The sequence below is a fragment of the Bufo bufo genome, chromosome 5 (genome assembly GCF_905171765.1).
Source record: "Bufo bufo chromosome 5, aBufBuf1.1, whole genome shotgun sequence".
NCBI classification, from domain to species: Eukaryota; Metazoa; Chordata; class Amphibia; order Anura; family Bufonidae; genus Bufo; species Bufo bufo.
The window spans coordinates 317,266,276-317,286,869 of record NC_053393.1 but is presented as its reverse complement, the minus strand read 5'-3'; the positions used below and the strand labels follow the sequence as shown (position 1 = coordinate 317,286,869).

General features: G+C 46.6%; 1 protein-coding gene across 5 annotated transcripts in view; it reads left to right on the top strand.

Annotated features, from left to right (window-relative positions):
- Positions 1 to 20,594, top strand: part of RELCH (RAB11 binding and LisH domain, coiled-coil and HEAT repeat containing) — a 139,867-nt gene that overhangs the window by 61,726 nt on the left and 57,547 nt on the right. For all 5 annotated transcript variants that reach the window (XR_005778958.1, XM_040431891.1, XM_040431890.1 and 2 more), the window contains 3 exons: positions 5,942 to 6,244; positions 9,377 to 9,452; positions 10,998 to 11,093. Coding sequence is in view for 4 of the 5 variants with exons in the window: in XM_040431891.1 (XP_040287825.1) it covers positions 5,942 to 6,244; positions 9,377 to 9,452; positions 10,998 to 11,093 (475 nt within the window). In the remaining variant the exon portion in view is untranslated. The remainder of the gene's footprint in view (positions 1 to 5,941; positions 6,245 to 9,376; positions 9,453 to 10,997; positions 11,094 to 20,594) is intronic.

Here is a 20,594-nt window from a genome sequence, read left to right as displayed (position 1 = left end):
CGACCCGCTCTATCAAGCGGGGCGAACGCCCCAGTGAGTCTCTGAAAAGCCGTGCAGCGGCTTGCTTGGGCCGCAGCCTTCGTCCCCAGTCACCTGCTGAGCTGGTCTGAGACTGCCTTAACCCTTCATGGCCACCTACCATTCTTGGGCCGGCACCTATCTGGGGTTCTTCCCCTGGGTTCACTGTACATGAGTGGAGGATTTAACCCCTTCCTGCCTCTTGTCATTGAGGCAGTCTTCCTAGTTTTAAATAATAATAATAATAATAATAAAGGAAATGTGCGTCCATACGGGTCCCCCTCCTCAGCCGCAGGGCCAACCGGTCTGTGTGGTCCCACACTGGGCCCGTGCCCTATCTCTGGTAAAGGGGGACCTCGCATAGTTCCCAATTGCCCTCCGGGGCCGTTCTGGCACTCCACCTGCGCAATCCAGTGACGGACCACTGCAGGATCCCAATCCGTCCTCCGGGGCCGTTTGGTTGATAATTCTCCACCTGTTCAATATAGTGGAGAACCTCTGGAATTCCCAATCCACCCTCCGGGGTCGTTTGGTTGATAATTCTCCACCTTCGTAAATCACGTGGAGGACAGCTGAAGTATTCCAAACCCACCCTCCGGGTCGTTTGGTTGATAGTTCTCCACCTGCGCAATTCAGTGAAGGATCTCCGCAGGTTCCCAATCCATCCTCCGGGGCCGTTTGGTTGATAATTCTCCACCTGCGCCATACAGTGGAGAACCTCTGGAATTCCCAATCCACCCTCCGGGGTCGTTTGGTTGATAATTCTCCACCAGCATATTCAATAAGGGACCTCTGACATTCCCAGTCCACCCTCCTGGGTCATTTGGTTGATAATTCACCACCTGCGCATTCCAATGAGGGACCTCTGGAACTTCCCAGTCCACCCTCCTGGGTCGTTTGGTTGATAATTCACCACCTGCGCAATTCCAGTGGGAGACATCTGGAACTTCCCAATCCACCCTCCCGGGTCGTTTGGTTGATGGTTCTCCGCTGGCGCAATTTTATACAGGACCCCTGTTCCCAATCCACCCTCCCGGGTCGTTTCGTTGATGATTCTCAGCCGGCGCAATTTTATACAGGACCTCTGTTCCCATTCCACTCCCTGGGGAGTTTGGTTGCTAAGCCCCCACCTGCGCAGTCCGCATCTGCCAGGGGCGAGGTTCTGAGGGGCAGACCTGCGCGCTAGCGGACCACAGCAGGTCATCTTCTCCTCGAATATCTCCACACCACCTCTCTTCCTTCCCGGATCACGCTCTGGCGCACCCCCTCTCACAGGAGCTGGGCCGCCCGAGGGGGAGGGGGGGGGGGGGAAGAATCACTGATCCCTGGCATGAATCCGAAGCAATCTCCTAAGATTGCGTCTACGGTGGCCAGCAGCACTTGTCGTAGGCATTACCACCTTAGGCGGAGTAATTGCACTACTTTGAGATACAGTACTGACCTTATACATTGTTTCCTGTCATAGGTGGACTAAGTGAAGTAACACTGATTTCAGTGCCGGATGTATACATTCCCCCTTCTGTAGGTGGCGGAATTGCTTCTCAACTGGGTTTAGTACCTGCCGTATTTCATTAGCTCCTTCCACAGGTGGCGGGATGACATTATCACTGGTTACAACGTGTGCTGTGTGCATTACCCCCTTATTTAGGTGCTAATTGCACTCTCACAGGGTACAGGACTTGCCATATGCACTAGTTCTCGTCGTGGGCATTAACCCCCCCATCTTAAGTGGGGTAATTTCCCTACCACTGGCTTCAGTACCCCGTACGCATTCCACCTTATATAGGTAGGGTAATTGCACCACGATTGGATGCGGTCCGACTTTCGCGCTATCCTCCCATAGGCGAAGTGTTTCACATCACTGTGCTTCCTGCCTGCCTTTGCCCCTTTCGCAAGTGATCCATTAGCGGGGGAATAACTGAATATCTTCAGATATGGCAATTCAACAGTCGGTACTCTTACTCTAGTGCTATATGAGGCCGCCAGTGGATACGGTGGCTATTCTCATTGTGTTCTTTGGTGCTGGTTTTGGCCATGATTATAACTCCTCTGTCTTCTCAGGGGGTTTACTAGCATCACTTGTGTCCTAGAGACTCCCATCTCCATGGGTCTTCATTGTTCCGGTCGGTCATGATATTGTCCGCATCAGTAGTAGTGCGTACACCATTGCATATATATATATATGGTGTGTACGTTCCAGCGAGTCAAGTGCTCACTGACTGTATTCTCTATCCACCACTCCTCCTTCTCGCTCTACTTCAACTGGGGCATTATGGTACGTGGCTTCTACGGATAGTTTTAGGCCTCCCTCTCAGTTTTTTGCGCTGACTGGGCGAGCGCTGGCTACTACTGTGGGAGCGGTATTGCGTACCACTACATACTTGGGTTCTGTCTGTTCAGTTTTTCGTCAGTTGATGGACTCTTCTGCATCTGAAATCCTTGGCTACTTCTGTATAGCGCCAGTCTCAGACGGGAAATGGGCTTGGACCTAGACTAGTCTTCCCCTGTCCCTTTCCTCCTCTGGGTCATGATTCATAGACACCCCTCATGCCTTGGTAGTTCCTATGTTACTACCTTCCCGCATCTGCATCTGCACGGGGTATTCTTTTGGTGGCCTTCCATTCCAGGCATGCTCCGGTTCCGACTGGTGGGCTGTGGCGCCCTCCACATCCCTCCTTCTATCGGGACTCCTTCCATTGGTCTGGGTGTACTAACGGTATCCACACGAAAGCTCCCCACCTTCTCTCCCGAGCAGGAGTTCTGAAAACATACTACATGGATGCCCTGACATCTCCTTGGCGGGAGTTCTCCCGCCTTATGTGTTTCTTCTCTCCTACCCAGGGTTCTACGGAGGGTCAGATGGAGGGAATTCCGACAAATCCTAGTCGCTCCGGATTGGTCCCGTCGCGCGTGGTACGCCGATCTCGTTCTCCTTCTGGAGATGTCCCTTGTCACTGCCACTTAGGGACGACCTTCTTTTAGGTTCCGGTCTTACATCGGCAGTTAGGGTCTTGGTTGACGGCGTGGCTTCCCCTGGTGCCCATGGTAACCTTCCTTCAAGGAGTGGCACATATGATTCCTCCTTACCGTCCTTTACCGCCTTGGGATCTGAATGTAGTTCTCTCAGCGTTCCAGTCTTCTCCCTTTGAGCCCTTGGGGAGATATCTCTCCAGCTCCTGCCCTAGAAGGTAGTTTTTTCTTGTGGCTCTCACATCCATCAGACGGGTGTTCGAGTTGGCGGCACTCTCTTGCAGAGAACCCTTACTGGGTCTTCACAAGGATAAGGCGTTTCTCTGGCCCATTCCTTTTTTCTCCCGAAGGTGGTCTCTGTCTTCCACATCAATGTAGAAATTGTCCTTCCTTCACTGTCCCTCTCCTTCACTCCCTAGGGCAGGGAGTTACGTCATTATTGGCAGCCTCCAGTCCCTTCCGGTGTATGGAACCCTTTTTGTTCCACGAAAAGGAATGGCGGCCTCCGAGGTGGCAATTGCACGATGGATTCGGTCTGCAAATGCTGTAGCGGTGGACGCTTCTTGTGCCCTGAGGCATCGCGCCTCGGCTGCGCAGTTGTCTAATGCAGCTACCGGTCCTCCTTACACACATCCACAACTTTTTTCCAGGTGCATTCTTATGCATCGGCGGCCGCTGCTTAGCCCGCAAGGTTTTGCAGGCGGCAGTTTCTTAGCTACCAGCAGGGATGCTTGCTTCCATGGGTCTGTAATTTTTCCCTCTCCGTGGACTGCTCTTGAACGTCCCACGGTTTCTGTGTCCCTGAATGAATATGGACAAGAAAAGGAGATTTTTGTATAACTTGCCAGTAAAATCTCTTTCTCGCTCTTCATTGGGGGACACAGCACCCACCCAGTATTGTCGTTCGGCCACAGAGTGGCAGTTGCTGGTTAGAACCCTGTTGGGTCTTTTGGCATGGTTGGTGTTTTTTCGTTGGTTTACTTGCTTCTCACAAACTGAAGCTCTCTCTCCAGGCTGGAGGGGGTATAGCTGCCAGGGGAGGAGCTAACAGCTTTTACTAGTGTCAACGCCTCCTAGAGGACATTGCTACAAAAATCTCCTTTTTTCATGGTGCCGTTTACTGTGATTAGGTTCCCTGGTCCATTGGCTGGAAAACACCCCCAAAGCATTAGGTTCTCACCACCATGTTTGACAGTGGGGGTGGTGTTCTTTGGGTTGAAGGCTTCTCCTTTTTTATGCCAACTGGACACTTTTTGCTCAAATGTAAATAAAAGCTGAGAAATGTTTTTTTCCCCACAATAATGCCTCTTGTACATCGTCTTATTATCTTTTGGGAGACACCTAGGTCATTTCCCGTCAAAAAATTACTTGCTGGTTGAATAAAAGTAACTTTAAGTCAAAATTTGCCAGGGGTATAAATAATTATGGGCAGCACTGTGTGTGTGTGTGTGTGTGTATGTGTGTATGTGTATAATATATGTATCTATTTTGAGACAATGAAGCATTGTTGCACGCGCCTTTTAGGGGGGGTGTAGAACAAATGCTCTGTGACTTTCAGATGTGTTATTTAAAGCTGCACTGAGTGGGGGAGATTTATCAAAACTGGTGTAATGGGCTTAGTTGCCCAGAGCAACCAATAAGATTCCAACTTTCATTTTTCAGAGCCTCTGGAGAATGAATGGATTACTTATTGGTTGCTATGACCACCTTAGCCAGTTTTCCTTTACACCAGTTTTGGTAAATCTACCCCTCTGTCTCATGAAAGAGTGTTTCTTCCAAATCGAAAATAAAAACAAAAGCATAACACAGTCAGGTGAGTATAAATCCTTTAGGGTACTTTCACATTACCGTTGCCGGAACTGCCTGCCGGATCCGGAAATCGGTATGTAAACAGATACCATTTGTTTCCGGATGTGGATACGTCTGACAAATGCATTGCAATACCGGATCAGTCTCTCCGGTGGCATGCGCAGACCGGGAAACCGGATCCGTTTTTCCAGAACACTTGGTACCGGATCCAGCATTAATACATTTCAATGGAAATTAATGCAAGATACGGCATTCCGGCAAGTGTTCCGGAATTTTGGCCGGAGAAAATACTGCAGGACGGAACTGAATACCGGAAAACTTTAACGGTAGTGTGAAAGTACCCTAAAGGGGTTGTCTCACTTCACTAAGTGGCATTTATGATTTAGAGAAAGTTAATACAAGGCACTTACTAATGTATAGTTGTTGTCCACATTGCTTCCCTTGCTAGCTGGATTCATTTTCCAATCACATTATACACTGCTCGTTTCCATGGTTAAACATCACCCTGCAATGCATCAGTGGTGGTCGTGCTTGCACACTATAGGTAAAAGCACTGGCCTATGTGCGCTCCCACGGTCCCGGCCACCAGAGAGGCCGAAGCTTTTCCTATAGTGTGCAAGCACAACCACCACTGATGGATTGCCAGGTGGGCGTAACCATGGAAACGAGCAGTGTATAATGTGATGGAAAAATGAATCCAGCCAGCGAAGGAGGTAATATGGTGAATAACAATACATTAGTAAGTGGCTTGTATTAACTTTCTGTACATGACAAATGCAACTTACTGAAGTGAGACAACCCCATTAAGTTGTCCTTTTCTGGGAACGAGTTAAAATTCCAATTCTTATTGATTTGTTTTCCTGAATGGCCGATACTATGTATACCACAGGGGTTGTTAAGCAGTTCTTCCTCACGCCAAAGTGACACATTTTCTGAGATATTCAGTAGTAGATCTTCCCTCCTTGTACCTTTTGATATAACTAGGCAAATTTTTTCTATGTGTTACTAGGTTTTATTTTTTTAGGAGGAAATATCCTTTAATGCCCATTGCCCACATAGCCATGCATAGATGTATTCAGTATTTAGCTGTTTGGGAAATTTGTCACATTTTTGTTTATGCTTAAACTTTACGTTTTGATTTCAGGGAAATGGAAACGTTCAGAACCACCTCTTTGGCGGATGTTATTCCTGAATCCCAGGAGGTTCCTCCTCCCAGACTCCAGAACCAGACTTCAGAAGAAAGCGACCATTACCTAGATATCCGAACAAAAGACAGTGACCCTAAATGGGAAAAAGCTGACGAAAGCCAGGCCGTAGAGCACACTGAAACAGACTTCCAGCTGTCACAAGATATCCCTCCCAGCCCTGACTTGTCAAAAATTAGCAAGAAGACCGTGCTGTGTACACTTCCCCTCAAAGATGGTGTCCAGTTTGATCAGCCTAATCGGTAAATTGCTTACTTTTGCAGAGCTTTAGTTGAAAGCCATACAGGGAATTCCTTCTTTTCCCATGTTGCTGCTTAATTCAGTTTAGTCACGGAATATAGGTGAAATTGTCTTACGTTGCCTACATAATATACCTGACCACTGGAACATTAAAATATAACCAGTAAGAGTTTATAGAAAAATGATTTTAAAATTTCCAGAATCTGGGCTGCTCACCTAAATATATCGTAGTTGGTTATGCCCGTTTATGGCAGCGCTCTTGGTCCTCGAGTATCCCCTTAGTGCGTGTTCTTTATCTGTGCTTATAAACATCAGGAACTGATCCCCCTTTCTGCCTATACATGATGAAGATGGCGCCCGGTCATGGGGCTTGTCGTTCCGCGACCCTTTTTCCCTAGTTGGACCCTGCTGGCTGTGCAATGCCCAGAGGGGTGAGATCGTATCTAGTATGTATAAAGACCCCTAACATCATATGGCCAGTACGGCCATACCAGCACTGGAGATATCAGAGGCAGTTGGTGTTCTGTCAGGACCCACATGGTTAGTTACTTTACACTCCTGATGAGATGCTGTCGGTGCCTTTTCAAACAACTGGTGGGCGGGGGTCCCGGGTGTCGGACCCCCACCGATCAGATACTGATGACCTATCCAGTAGGGCTGCAGCAAACGATTATTTTAGTAATCTATCGATTATTTCAACGATTAATCGAGTAATCTAATAAGAAAAACCTTAAATAACTTATTGCTTTATAAAAACAATATTTTTATTTCTTACAGTGGTATAGCAAATAATTGCACACATGAGGCTTCTTTCACAGCTGCAATATACATTCTGTCAGAAGAACAGCCGAAATGGACCATATCGGGTATAGCTGGATACTGCCGGCTGCTGCAGCGATTGCCTGTAATGGGGTCCGGCCTTGTTACAGCATTCAAGCTGGGTTTTGGCCGGACAAAAAAACCCTGCTTCAATTAGCGTTTTTTGTTTGGACGATACCCAGCATGTATGCCGGAACATGGCCAGATGGTATTGGACCACATTATAGTCAATGAGAGCATATAGCTGGTTGTATCCGGCTATACCCAATACGGTATACTCCAGCAGGCTGTTCTTCTGCCAGAATGTGTATCTGAGGTTATGTTGTGAACTCCAGCAGTCTGTTCCAGTGGAGAAACAGACAGCCAGAGTTCTCTAGCTGCATCTGTCATAGCTGGATGCCCATCAGATCAGCCCCTCCATGCCATGTCCCCCAGTGCCTTCAGCCCCTCCATGCCATCCATTGCCATATAGCAATCCCCCAGTGCCATCAGCCCCCTCCATGCCATCCATTGCCATGTCTCCCACTCCCCCAGTGCCATATGCCATCCATTGCCATGTTCCCCTCCCCCAGTGCCTCCATGCCATCCATTGCCATGTTCCCCTCCCCCAGTGCCTCCATGCCATCCATTGCCATGTCCCACTCCCCCAGTGCCTCCATGCCATCCATTACCATGTCCCACTCCCCCAGTGCCTCCATGCCATCCCTTGCCATGTCCCACTCCCCCAGTGCCTCCATGCCATCCACCATGTCCCCCACTCCCCCAGTGCCATCAGATCAGCCCTTCTATGCCATCCATGTCCTGTCCCCCACTCCCATCAGCCCCTCCATGCCATTGCCATCCATGTCCACCAGCCCCTTCAAATCACAAGTGCCCCCTTCATCACAGGTGCCCTCTTGAAACCCCTCCCCCCTGCTAACTTTATACTAGCCTTTCCTGGCAGTGCGCTGACATGGAGTCCGCAGGAGACGGACTGCGTCTTCTTCCCAGCATGCACTGGGAGGGACCTGATGTCACAAACAGCGTCAGCCAGCGATGTGTGCACGCAAGCCCCTGGTCAGTGCAGCCCGGTGCCGGCGGGAGGCCACGAAGCGCTGAGTGAGAGGCTCCGTGGTCACGTGGTTTAAACAAATCCTCGATGCAGGGAAACTGCATCGAGGATTTTTTTGCATCGATTACATTGAGTAATCGTTGCAGCCCTGCTATCCAGAGACCTACCCTATATAAGATGAAAATGGAGCACTGAAAGAATACTGCAGACTCCCCCGCCTCTTCTCCCCTGCCCCCTAGGGCTGTGATGGACAAGCTGCTGTGTATGCCCATATCTACAGCCTGCGAGTCCCTGAAGAAAGGGTTACAGAAAGTCGGGGTGAGCACACACACTGGACTCAAATATTCTGCTTTATTCTTTCCGTGCTCCTTTAAGCCAAGCAACACAAAATGAATTTATACCCTCAGAACATAGCACTCGGAGTATACTCTGGCATAGGGCAGCATGTTACGCTGACAGATCCACTCTCATGTATGGGCACTGAACAGCTGTGCAGATCAATTTCTATGCTGGGATTGAAATTAAAGGGTCATTTCCGTCTAAATCCAATATATGATATGACCTGTTTTAATTTTCGATCTGCTCAGAATGAGTATGATGTATGCCATACAGTGATATCCATTTTACCGATGGGTTTTAATTATTAAAGTAAAATATACCTATGCAGGTTTTACTGTATACCATTGTATGGCATAGCATAGACTACACGTTATTCTATATTGTTGTTTGTGCAATCTACTGTTTTGGCCTCTGTCAGGCTAATGTGACTCTATGGCCATGCACATGTGAAATCTACATCACAATGTGATATGGACTTAGTTATTCAGATGGATCATTGCTTGTATGCATAGTGCTAACCAAGTAGCCAGGTAGCCGCCTCGCAGCAGCTATAGCAAGGGTTCACAACCTGCGGCCTGGGGGCCACATTTACCATTCTGTGCGGTCTCCAACCGTTTGGTAAAAGATAGATATGTCTATGTCTTCCGGCTGCCCACATGTTTTTTTTTCCCTTTGGAAGGGAGTCCTGGAAATGTAACCAGACGTTCATGGCATTTACTGTATGTTTGCTAGGCCATAAATACAGTATTCTAGTTGATACCCCTTTTTTAAGATTTATTTTCGGCCCTGGGGGTTGGTTACATGTGACAAAGTGGCCCCCAACCAAAAAAAAGTTTGTGCACCCCTGAGCTATAGGGATTAGAAGCCACACATTATAGTGAAAATGATAGGCATAATGTAACTTTCTCTTTATTCTGTCCAACAGAAAACTGTCTCCGGCCTTTCATCAAGCGCTGCTTTCTTTTTGCCGCATGTCCGCTGACAGTCGTCTAGGATCAGAGGTAATCTGCCACTCTCTGTAGTTTGCATATTTCTATATATTTCTTGCATCCTATTTTCTGCTAAATGACTGCTTAGTCTGTTTTCAAGTTGGGCAGTTAAGTTCATTTTTCTACTGCATTTCTTCTTGCATGGAGGCAAATCATTCTTTTATTATAGCTCTGTCTTTAGGCTCTAATATGTACAGAGAAGCACTCTGTAATCCTAGGTATGCATTAAAGGCTATGGGCACCTTTTGGAGGCAATTTTTAAATTGGTCTTTATTAAAAAATAGGGTGTTCTGTCTTTCTGTACAGGGCTGACAAGCTCTAGTAGCGCCCATTGGATATTCTTTTCCGTCAGACCAGGAGCAGACAGACTCCTTATCTCTGCTCTCTGACCTTATAAACACTCATTATATCTCAGTTCTTATCTTACTGATAAGAATGTGGCCTCTCAGTACTTTAGAGATGAGGTTTAGGGCTCATGCACACGACCGTATGCCCTCCGAGACATACGGTCCGTGAGAGGGCCTTATGTTCCGAAGCGGCATACATCGTGCGCACGGGATCGGACATCATCATAGCTTACTATGATACTGTTCGCATCGGGCCGCCTGCGGGACTAGTCCTGCACTCTTATGATCATATGCGTGCAGGACAATAGCCCCGCGGGCTATGCGCACAGTATCATAGTAACCTATGATGTTGTCTGCTCCTGTGCACACGATGTATGCCGCTTCATGACATATGGCCCGCTCATGGACCGTATGTCTCGGAGGGCATACGGTCGTGTGCAAGAGCCCTTATTAGATGACCGACACAAAGTGAAAGTACTATTCACACAGTTATAAAACAATTAACACTTTGTGACAGAACAGCTTAATATTTTTAATAAAGGCCAATTGAAAAATTGATTTTGAGCCAAAAATTAGTAACATGCAATCATAATAAAAAATTGCCCCTGAAGGTGTACATGGCCTTTAAAGCAGTTGTCCTATATCAAGTGCGTCTATTTGAGTGTATTATCACTGGGGACAACTGACCATGTAATGCGTGTATTTGTCGAATTCCCAAGAGGAAGAGTCGCTCGTTGTAGCAGCTCTCTACTCTGAGCAGGGACCCTCCTCTGTTCTAACTATATGCCCTAATAGGGCCTATTAAAAGCAGGTGCCAGCCAAATCTTGACCATTTCTCCACCGACATTAGGCTTCATCTGACTCACATTATATGAATCCTGGGAGCTGACTTCATGGCGCCAATGTAGAGAGACAAATAATTGGACAAAGTCGGTCCTTGCTTTCCCTGATGGGAGATGTAGACAAAGTGAAGTTCTAGAGCCTGTCGTTAGAAAAGTGAATCATTTAAAAAAAATTTGTCTGATCTGCAATTAAAATGACCGTGTACAGGAGTTATCATTTTTACAGGCCAGCTTTACCATGATGATCAGCAGGAGGCATAATTGTGTCTCCATACTCCAGCTTCAGTGCAGATTTTTCTCATTGTTTTCCATTTAAGTGAGTCTTCACATGAGAGCAGTTTGGTTACCATCATGTCTTCCATTTGCAGGTGTCCAGGATTGCTGACAGCGAGAACGGAGTCATGCTGATGCTGGGACGGTGCTTGCCTCATATTGTCCCAAACGTGCTCCTTGCAAAAAGAGAGGTAAACCCATTCATTTTCGGTGACTTCTATTTAGTTTTGCCTAGATTACAGTTTTCAAGCCGTGCATGGTAAATTAATTGAGTTGACAGTTTTATTTTTGTGCATGCATCTGCTTCTAGAAAATGGTTATGCATCTGTGCCAGGTGAGTTGTTTAGTTCCACAATATTCCTACCACATTCCCCTGTGTATCACAGAACCCAGTACTGGTCCGTTCATTACCGCTGTCCTGTCTGTCCGTTCAAGATATGAAAGTAGTAGAAGTGTCATATCCACTGTTTTCAGCAGATTTGCTAAAAGTAGTAAAAGTTTTGAAAGAATCTTAGTTTTTGCCCGCCTGTTCAATGTACTAACAAGTTTGGCTGAGATCCAGTAACTACAGCATTGCGTGTCTCCTATCCTATGCCTTAGGATGCATTCACACGACTGTATGTATTTTGCGATTCGCAAAAATCAGATCCGCAAAAGATACAGATCACATCCATGTTTTGTCCGTGTTGCATCCTTTTTTATTCATTTTTTCGCGGACCCACTGTAACAATGCCTTTTCTTACCCACAAAACGGACAAGAATAGGACGTGTCTTTTTTGCAGGGCTGCGGGACGGACATATGGTTACGGACAGTAAACTGTGTGCTGTCAGCATTTTTTGTTGACCCATTGAAATTAATAGGTCCACATCCTATCCGCAAAAAATGAAGATCATGTGAATGGGGCCTTAGACCCGCAGCTGTGGCTCTCCAGCATCCTGTTGGCAATTTTTGGAATAATACAGTAGCTTTTGATGCGATCTAACCACAGCGCTCTATGTGACATTATGGGAAATACTGCCTGCAGACTAGGATGGTTTCAGTAAACATGGCAGATTATTCTCCTGTTAGAGGTTGCACATAGGAAAATAGGAGGTGACTGTGAGGCCCCTTTCACACGGGCGAGTATTCCGTGCGGATGCGATGCGTGAGTTGAACACATTGCACCCGCACTGAATCCCGACCCATTCATTTCTATGGGGCTGTTCACATGAGCGGTGATTTTCACGCATCACTTGTGCGTTGCGTGAAAATCGCAGCATGTTCTATTTTGTGCGTTTTTCACGTAACGCAGGCCCCATAGAAATGAATGGGGTTCCGTGAAAATCGCAAGTATCCGCAAGCAAGTGCGGATGCGGTGCGATTTTCACGCACGGTTGCTAGGAGACTATCGGGATGGAGACCCGATCATTATTATTTTCCCTTATAACATGGTTATAAGGGAAAATAATAGCATTCTGAATACAGAATGCATAGTAAAATAGCGCTGGAGGGGTTAAAAAAATAATAATAATTGAACTCGCCTTAATCCACTTGCTCGCGTAGCCCGGCATCTCTTCTGTCTTCATCTTAGCTGTGTGCAGGAAAAGGACCTGTGGTGACGTCACTCCAGTCATCACATGATCTTTTACCATGGTGATGGGTCATGTGATGGACCATGTGATGACCGGAGTGACGTCACCACAGTTCCTGTTGCTGCACACAGCAAAGAAAGAAGTCAGAAGAGAAGCCGGGCTGTGCGATCAAGTGGATTAAGGCGAGTTTAATTTTTATTTATTTTTTTAACCCCTCCAGCGCTATTTTACTTAGCATTCTGTATTCAGAATGTATTATTTTCCCTTTATAACCATGTTATAAGGGAAAATAATACAATCTACAGAACACCGATCCCAAGCCCGAACTTCTGTGAAGAAGTTCGGGTTTGGGTACCAAACATGCCGATTTTTCTCACTTGAGTGCAAAACGCATTACAATGTTTTGCACTCGCACGGAAAAGTCGCGCATGTTCCCGCAGCGTGCCCGCACCTTTTCCCGCAATGCCCGTGTGAAAGAGGCCTTCTAACTGGGGCAGTGAGTGACGGGAGTGATTTACGGGAGAGTTTTTCTATTAGAATGCTGCTGTAACTCTAGTAGACCACTTGGTGGCAGCACAAGCTAGTGCTACAGTGACTGCTTACAGGCAGGAGTTATCATTTTTACAGGTCAGTAGAGATTCTTCAGCTTGGATTTATTGTTGCAAAATTTAGATGTCGTTAAACTAGACTATAGTGTCTTTTTGTGCTTCTCTAATGCAGAAAAACGTATTGGCATGCATAATCCATGACTAGTCCTAAAAAAGTGACAGTAAATGTAGAAAGTGACGCCTCATGCATATTCAAACCTTGGGTGAAGCTGCTGTCACCTCTCACCTCCTGTGAAGGTTTCTAGAGGGAGGAGGAAATTAGATCAAATCTGGTTAGCGCGATTAAAATCTTTTCACACTAAATGCAAATGACACATACTAAGCCAAATAATAGATTTTATTGTAAAGATCGCTGGAAATATGGCATAGGACAAACATTTTCTAGTTGCAGTAATATGGTAGAGCGGTGTACCCTGGCCGCTAGCATACAGCTCTGGAGAAGTGAAATTATAGTAGATGCTTCGTCACTATTAGTTTAGCTTAAAGCAGATCCCTATATATTTTGTGTATGTTAAAGCTACTCAATATGGTTGTCCTAAATTGCATCCCTCCTAAGGGTCAGTTCACACCTCCCCTATTCATTTCCGTTATTCTGCCCCTTATAGGAGCAGAACAATAAAAATAACGGAAGTGCTGGATTTGGCACATAACTGAGAGGAACGGAGTCAAACAGATCCCATTGGGTTTTGTTTTTTGGGAGTCGGGAGTCCACTTTATTAGCAGAGAAAAAAAAAGCTCTGCACATTAATTTGTTCTTTAAAACGTTCTGTGCGGCGGTTAAAGAAGTTGTGCGCTCATGCTCAGAGAAATGGTACCACTGTTCAGCTGCTCCTGCTCGACTGCCGCTCCATCACACCGGTGGAAAAGGTTATGAACTGCATCCGTTTTATTAATCATTTTAGTCTCTCTATAGTGGTTTTAAGTATCCTTTTTATCATTTTTTATTTAGTTTGGTGATGGTATCCCTATTGTTTTTAATGTAGAGACTTGAACATGACCATGTTTTCCTCTACTGCCTCTCTATAGTTTGCAGTCACGGTCTTTCTGTTGGTTTTGAACTGTATAATTGAATAGACCACAGCTATGTGAGCTGCCTTTAGTTTGTTTTTGCTGGTTTCTCATGGCTGACCATAAGCTTAGAAATGTACACTGGGTGCACAGCAAGGATACACTATACTTTATTTATGTGAAATCTTAAAGGAATTGTCTATAAAGGAGAACGGTGCTCAATTTAAGTAATAGTAGCTTTGTTTTTATGTCTTGAGCCTTGTCTTATTTTTGTATTTGCAGTATAATGCTTATTTTTATTATATATGTCTTGTTCTCACTGATTGCTGTAAAACTCCATGTAGTGCAGTGCTTCTCAAATAGTGGGGCGCGCCCCCCAGGGGGGGCGCCAGGATCCGTAAAGGGGGGCTCGTTCAGGGCCGGCCTTTGGGGTGTGCGGGCTGTGCGGCCGCACAGGGCGCCATAGCTACAGGGGCGCCGGGCGGCCGACAGCTCGCAGTGTAATATGCGGCAGGGAGATGAGCGCTTCCATTGTGGAAGCGCTCATCTCCCGTCTGATCAGAGGCCGGCGCAGGCGCTGGACGCGATGTACGGAGTGGGGGTCGGGGGAGGGACTGGGAGGAGGAGCTGGGGGCCGGCAATAGCGGTGGGGCGGTGCGGTCACTGTACTATAGCCCCGCCCCACCGCTCCCTCCGGTATACTAATATAAAATGTATTATTGAATTAAAATTTATTAAACATGCCCCCCTCACTCCTAATAGTACCGTATATCCGAATTTCTTCTGTATAATGCCGGCAGGCAGGCTGGGCGGCCGGCGCGTCCCTAAGTGATGTCACGTGCCTGCGCCGCCTGCTGGCATTATACAGAAGAAATTCGGATATACGGTACTATTAGGAGTGAGGGGGGCATGTTTAATAACTTTAAACGGCGGCGGCGGGCACACGGAATCTGTGGATGGCACAGTTAAGGGGTGGGGGTCTGTGGATGGCACTGTTATGGGCTGGGGGGGGCACTGTGGATGGCACTGTTATGGGGTGGGGGGGTCTGTGGATGGCACATATATAACAGTGCCAGCCACAGATCCCCCTGTAACAGTGCCAGTCACAGATCCCCCCCCATAAGTGTCCGTCATCCACAGATCCCCCCCCATAAGTGTCCGTCATCCACAGATCCCCCCCCCATAAGTGTCCGTCATCCACAGATCCCCCCCCCATAAGTGTCCGTCATCCACAGATCCCCCCATAAGTGTCCGTCATCCACAGATCCCCCCATAAGTGTCCGTCATCCACAGATCCCCCCATAAGTGTCCGTCATCCACAGATCCCCCCATAAGTGTCCGTCATCCACAGATCCCCCCATAAGTGTCCGTCATCCACAGATCCCCCCCATAAGTGTCCGTCATCCACAGATCCCACCATAAGTGTCCGTCAGCCACAGATCCCCCCATAAGTGTCCGTCAGCCACAGATCCCCCCATAAGTGTCCGTCAGCCACAGATCCCCCCCATAAGTGTCCGTCATCCACAGATCCCCCCCATAAGTGTCCGTCATCCACAGATCCCCCCATAAGTGTCTGTCATCCACAGATCCCCCCATAAGTGTCCGTCATCCACAGATCCCCCCATAAGTGTCCGTCATCCACAGATCCCCCCATAAGTGTCCGTCATCCACAGATCCCCCCATAAGTGTCCGTCATCCACAGATCCCCCCATAAGTGTCCGTCATCCACAGATCCCCTCCATAAGTGTCCGTCATCCACAGATCCCCCCATAAGTGTCCGTCATCCACAGATCCCCCCATAAGTGTCCGTCATCCACAGATCCCCCCCATAAGTGTCCGTCATCCACAGATCCCCCCATAAGTGTCCGTCATCCACAGATCCCCCCATAAGTGTCCGTCATCCACAGATCCCCCCATAAGTGTCCGTCATCCACAGATCCCCCCATAAGTGTCCGTCATCCACAGATCCCCCCATAAGTGTCCGTCATCCACAGATCCCCCCATAAGTGTCCGTCATCCACAGATCCCCCCATAAGTGTCCGTCATCCACAGATCCCCCCCCCCATAAGTGTCCGTCATCCACAGATCCCCCCCCCCATAAGTGTCCGTCATCCACAGATCCCCCCCCCCCATAAGTGTCCGTCATCCACAGATCCCCCCCCCATAAGTGTCCGTCAGCCACAGATCCCCCCCCCCATAAGTGTCCGTCATCCACAGATCCCCCCATAAGTGTCCGTCATCCACAGATCCCCCCATAAGTGTCCGTCATCCACAGATCCCCCCATAAGTGTCCGTCATCCACAGATCCCCCCATAAGTGTCCGTCATCCACAGATCCCCCCATAAGTGTCCGTCATCCACAGATCCCCCCCCCCATAAGTGTCCGTCATCCACAGATCCCCCCCCCCCATAAGTGTCCGTCATCCACAGATCCCCCCCCCCCCATAAGTGTCCGTCATCCACAGATCCCCCCATAAGTGTCCGTCATCCACAGATCCCCCCATAAGTGTCCGTCATCCACAGATCCCCCCCATAAGTGTCCGTCATCCACAAATCCCCCCCATAAGTGTCCGTCATCCACAGATCCCCCCATAAGTGTGTGTCCGATCCACATTTCTTTCTTTTTTTATTCTCTTATACGTTAATAAGGATACAGTGGTGTACTTATAACAATTTTATAGACAAATGATACTATTTACAGTCGCGCGGGGGGCGCAAAATGTTTTCTTCTTCCTAGGGGGGGGGGGGGGGGGGCGCTATGGCATGACAGAAAATAATTGAGAAGCACTGATGTAGTGCAACTTCTAAAAATGGCGGCTGCTGGGACTAGATCTAGACTGTAGGCTGCACCCAGTTTAGAACAAAAAGACTAAATACAGAATATTTGTGACATAAAATAGGATTTACATTTAAAGTTTTTAGACCACAAATGAACTCAAGAGAGTTCAATAGGCTTAAAGGGGTTATCCAAGTTATATTTATTGATGACCTATCCTCAGGATAGGTCATCAATATCAGATCGGCGGGGGTCCGACACCCGGCACCCCCTCCGATCAGCTGTTTGAAGAGAAGGCATGTGCGGTGTCAGCGCTGCCTCCTCTTCACTGTTTACCTTCTAGCCGTTGCATCTGCAGTGGTGAGCTGGTGTAATTACACCCAAGCGGTCCTATTGAAATGAATGGGACGGCTTGGGTGTAATTACACCTGCTCACCACTGCAGATGCAACGGCTAGAAGGTAAACAGTGAAGAGGAGGCAGCGCTGGCACGGTGCGTGCCTCCTCTTGAAACAGCTGATCGGCGGTGGTGTCGGACCCCCGCCGATCTGATATTGATGACCTATCCTGAGGATAGGTCATCAATAAATATAACTTTGATAACCCCTTTAATAGTCTTAGGCCTCTTTCATACAAGCGTTCAGTGAAACTCGCACCATTTTGAAGTTATGGAGCTACCACCCTAAGGCCCCTTTCACACGAGCGAGTTTTCTGCGCGGGTGCAATGCGTGACGTGAACGCATAGCACCCGCGCTGAATCCTGGCCCATTCATTTCAATGGGTCTGTTCGTGTACATGAGCGCTTCTTTTCACGCATCAGCTCTGTGTTGCCTGAAAATCGCAGCATGTTCCATATTCTGGGTTTTTCACGCAGCCCTGGCCCCATAGAAGTGAATGGGGCTTCAGTGAAAAACGCATTACATCCGCAAGCAAGTTCGGATGCAATGCATTTTTCACTGCTGGTTTCTAAGGGGTGTTTGTAAACCTTCAGTTTTTTTTATCACGCGCGTGAAAAACGCATCAAAACACATTGCACCCATGCGGAAACAAACAGAACCACACGGAATGAACTTGCTTTCAAAATGGTGCGAGTTTCACTGAATGCATCCGGTGCCAATCCATCACGCTCGTGTGAAAGGGGCCTATGTGTTTTTCTTGGAGCTTTTTTTGCTTGAAATTCAAATATTTTTCACAAGTTTTTTTTTTTTGTCTTTCAACTTTTTAAATACTTTTTCCCTTTTAGAGGAGCCTGTGGAAAAATGTTTATAAAAGAACACCACCCCCAAAGCATGCTAAAAAAAAAAACGCAAGAAAATGGTCTTAAAACACCAGTACTAAAAAGTGTTTGTAAGGTAACTTAGTACATAAGGCCGAAAAAAGACATTTGTCCATCCAGTTCGGCCTGTCATCCTGCAAGTTGATCCAGAGGAAGGCAAAAAAAAAAAACTGTGAGGTAGAAGCCAATTTTCCTCACTTTAGGGGAATAAAAAATTCCTTCCCGACTCCAATCAGGCAATCAGAATAACTCCCTGGATCAACGACCCCTCTCTAGTAGCTATAGCCTGTAATATTATTACGCTCCAGAAATACATCCAGGCCCCTCTCTAGTAGCTAGGTGTTTTCTAATTTCCTATTGACCAGCATGTAACATCTGATCACAAGGTATGAGAAATGCAGCATTTTATTTTAAAAAAAAAAGGACATTGTTGGACATTTATTAAGACCGACGTTCGCCTGCGCCAGCCTTGGTCCCCTCAGCGCCTTGGAATGAGATGCCTCTTAACCACTTCAGCCCCCAGTGCTTAAACACCCTGAAAGACCAGGCCACTTTTTACACTTCTGACCTACACTACTTTCACCATTTATTGCTCGGTCATGCAACTTACCACCCAAATGAATTTTACCTCCTTTTCTTCTCACTAATAGAGCTTTCATTTGGTGGTATTTCTTTGCTGCTGACATTTTTACTTTTTTTGTTATTAATCGAAATTTAACGATTTTTTTGCAAAAAAATGACATTTTTCACTTTCAGTTGTCAAATTTTGCAAAAAAAACTACATCCATATATAAATTTTGCTCTAAATTTATTGTTCTACATGTCTTTGATAAAAAAAAAATGTTTGGGTAAAAAAAAAATGGTTTGGGTAAAAGTTATAGCGTTTACAAACTATGGTACAAAAATGTGAATTTCCGCTTTTTGAAGCAGCTCTGACTTTCTGAGCACCTGTCATGTTTCCTGAGGTTCTACAATGCCCAGACAGTACAAACACCCCACAAATGACCCCATTTCGGAAAGTACACACCCTAAGGTATTCGCTGATGGGCATAGTGAGTTCATAGAACTTTTTATTTTTTGTCACAAGTTAGCGGAAAATGATGATTTTTTTTTTTTTTTCTTACAAAGTCTCATCTTCCACTAACTTGTGACAAAAAATAAAAACTTCCATGAACTCACTATGCCCATCAGCGAATACCTTGGGGTCTCTTCTTTCCAAAATGGGGTCACTTGTGGGGTAGTTATACTGCCCTGGCATTCTAGGGGCCCAAATGTGTGGTAAGGAGTTTGAAATCAAATTCAGTAAAAAATGACCAGTGAAATCCGAAAGGTGCTCTTTGGAATGTGGGCCCCTTTGCCCACCTAGGCTGCAAAAAAGTGTCACACATCTGGTATCCCCGTACTCAGGAGAAGTTGAGGAATGTGTTTTGGGGTGTCTTTTTACATATACCCATGCTGGGTGAGATAAATAAATGGGAAAAGTTGTCTTTTGCCAAGATATTTCTCTCACCCAGTATGGGTATATATAAAATGACACCCCAAAACACATTCCCCACCTTCTCCTGAGTACGGAGATACCAGATGTGTGACACTTTTTTGCAGCCTAGGTGGGCAAAGGGGCCCATATTCCAAAGAGCACCTTTCGGATTTCACAGGTCATTTTTTACAGAATTTGATTTCAAACTCCTTACCACACATTTGGGCCCCTAGAATGCCAGGGCAGTATAACTACCCCACAAGTGACCCCATTTTGGAAAGAAGACACCCCAAGGTATTCGCTGATGGGCATAGTGAGTTCATGGAAATTTTTATTTTTTGTCACAAGTTAGTGGAATATGAGACTTTGTATGAAAAAAAAAAAAAAAAAAAAAAAAATCATCATTTTCCACTAACTTGTGACAAAAAATAAAAAATTTGAGGAACTCGCCATGCCCCTCACGGAATACCTTGGGGTGTCTTCTTTCCAAAATGGGGTCACTTGTGGGGTAGTTATACTGCCCTGGCATTTTCCAGGGGCCCTAATGTCTGGTAAGTAGGTAAATGACCTGTGAAATCCGAAAGGTGCTCTTTGGAATGTGGGCCCCTTTGCCCACCTAGGCTGCAAAAAAGTGTCACACATCTGGTATCTCCGTACTCAGGAGAAGGTGGGGAATGTGTTTTGGGGTGTCATTTTACATATACCCATGCTGGGTGAGAGAAATATCTTGGCAAAAGACAACTTCTCCCATTTTTTTTTATACTAAGTTGGCATTTGACCAAGATATTTATCTCACCCAGCATGGGTATATGTAAAATGACACCCCAAAACATATTCCCCAACTTCTGCTGAATACGGAGATACCACATGTGTGACACTTTTTTGCAGCCTAGGTGGGCAAAGGTGCCCAAATTCCTTTTAGGAGGGCATTTTTAGACATTTGGATACCAGACTTCTTCTCACGCTTTGGGGCCCCT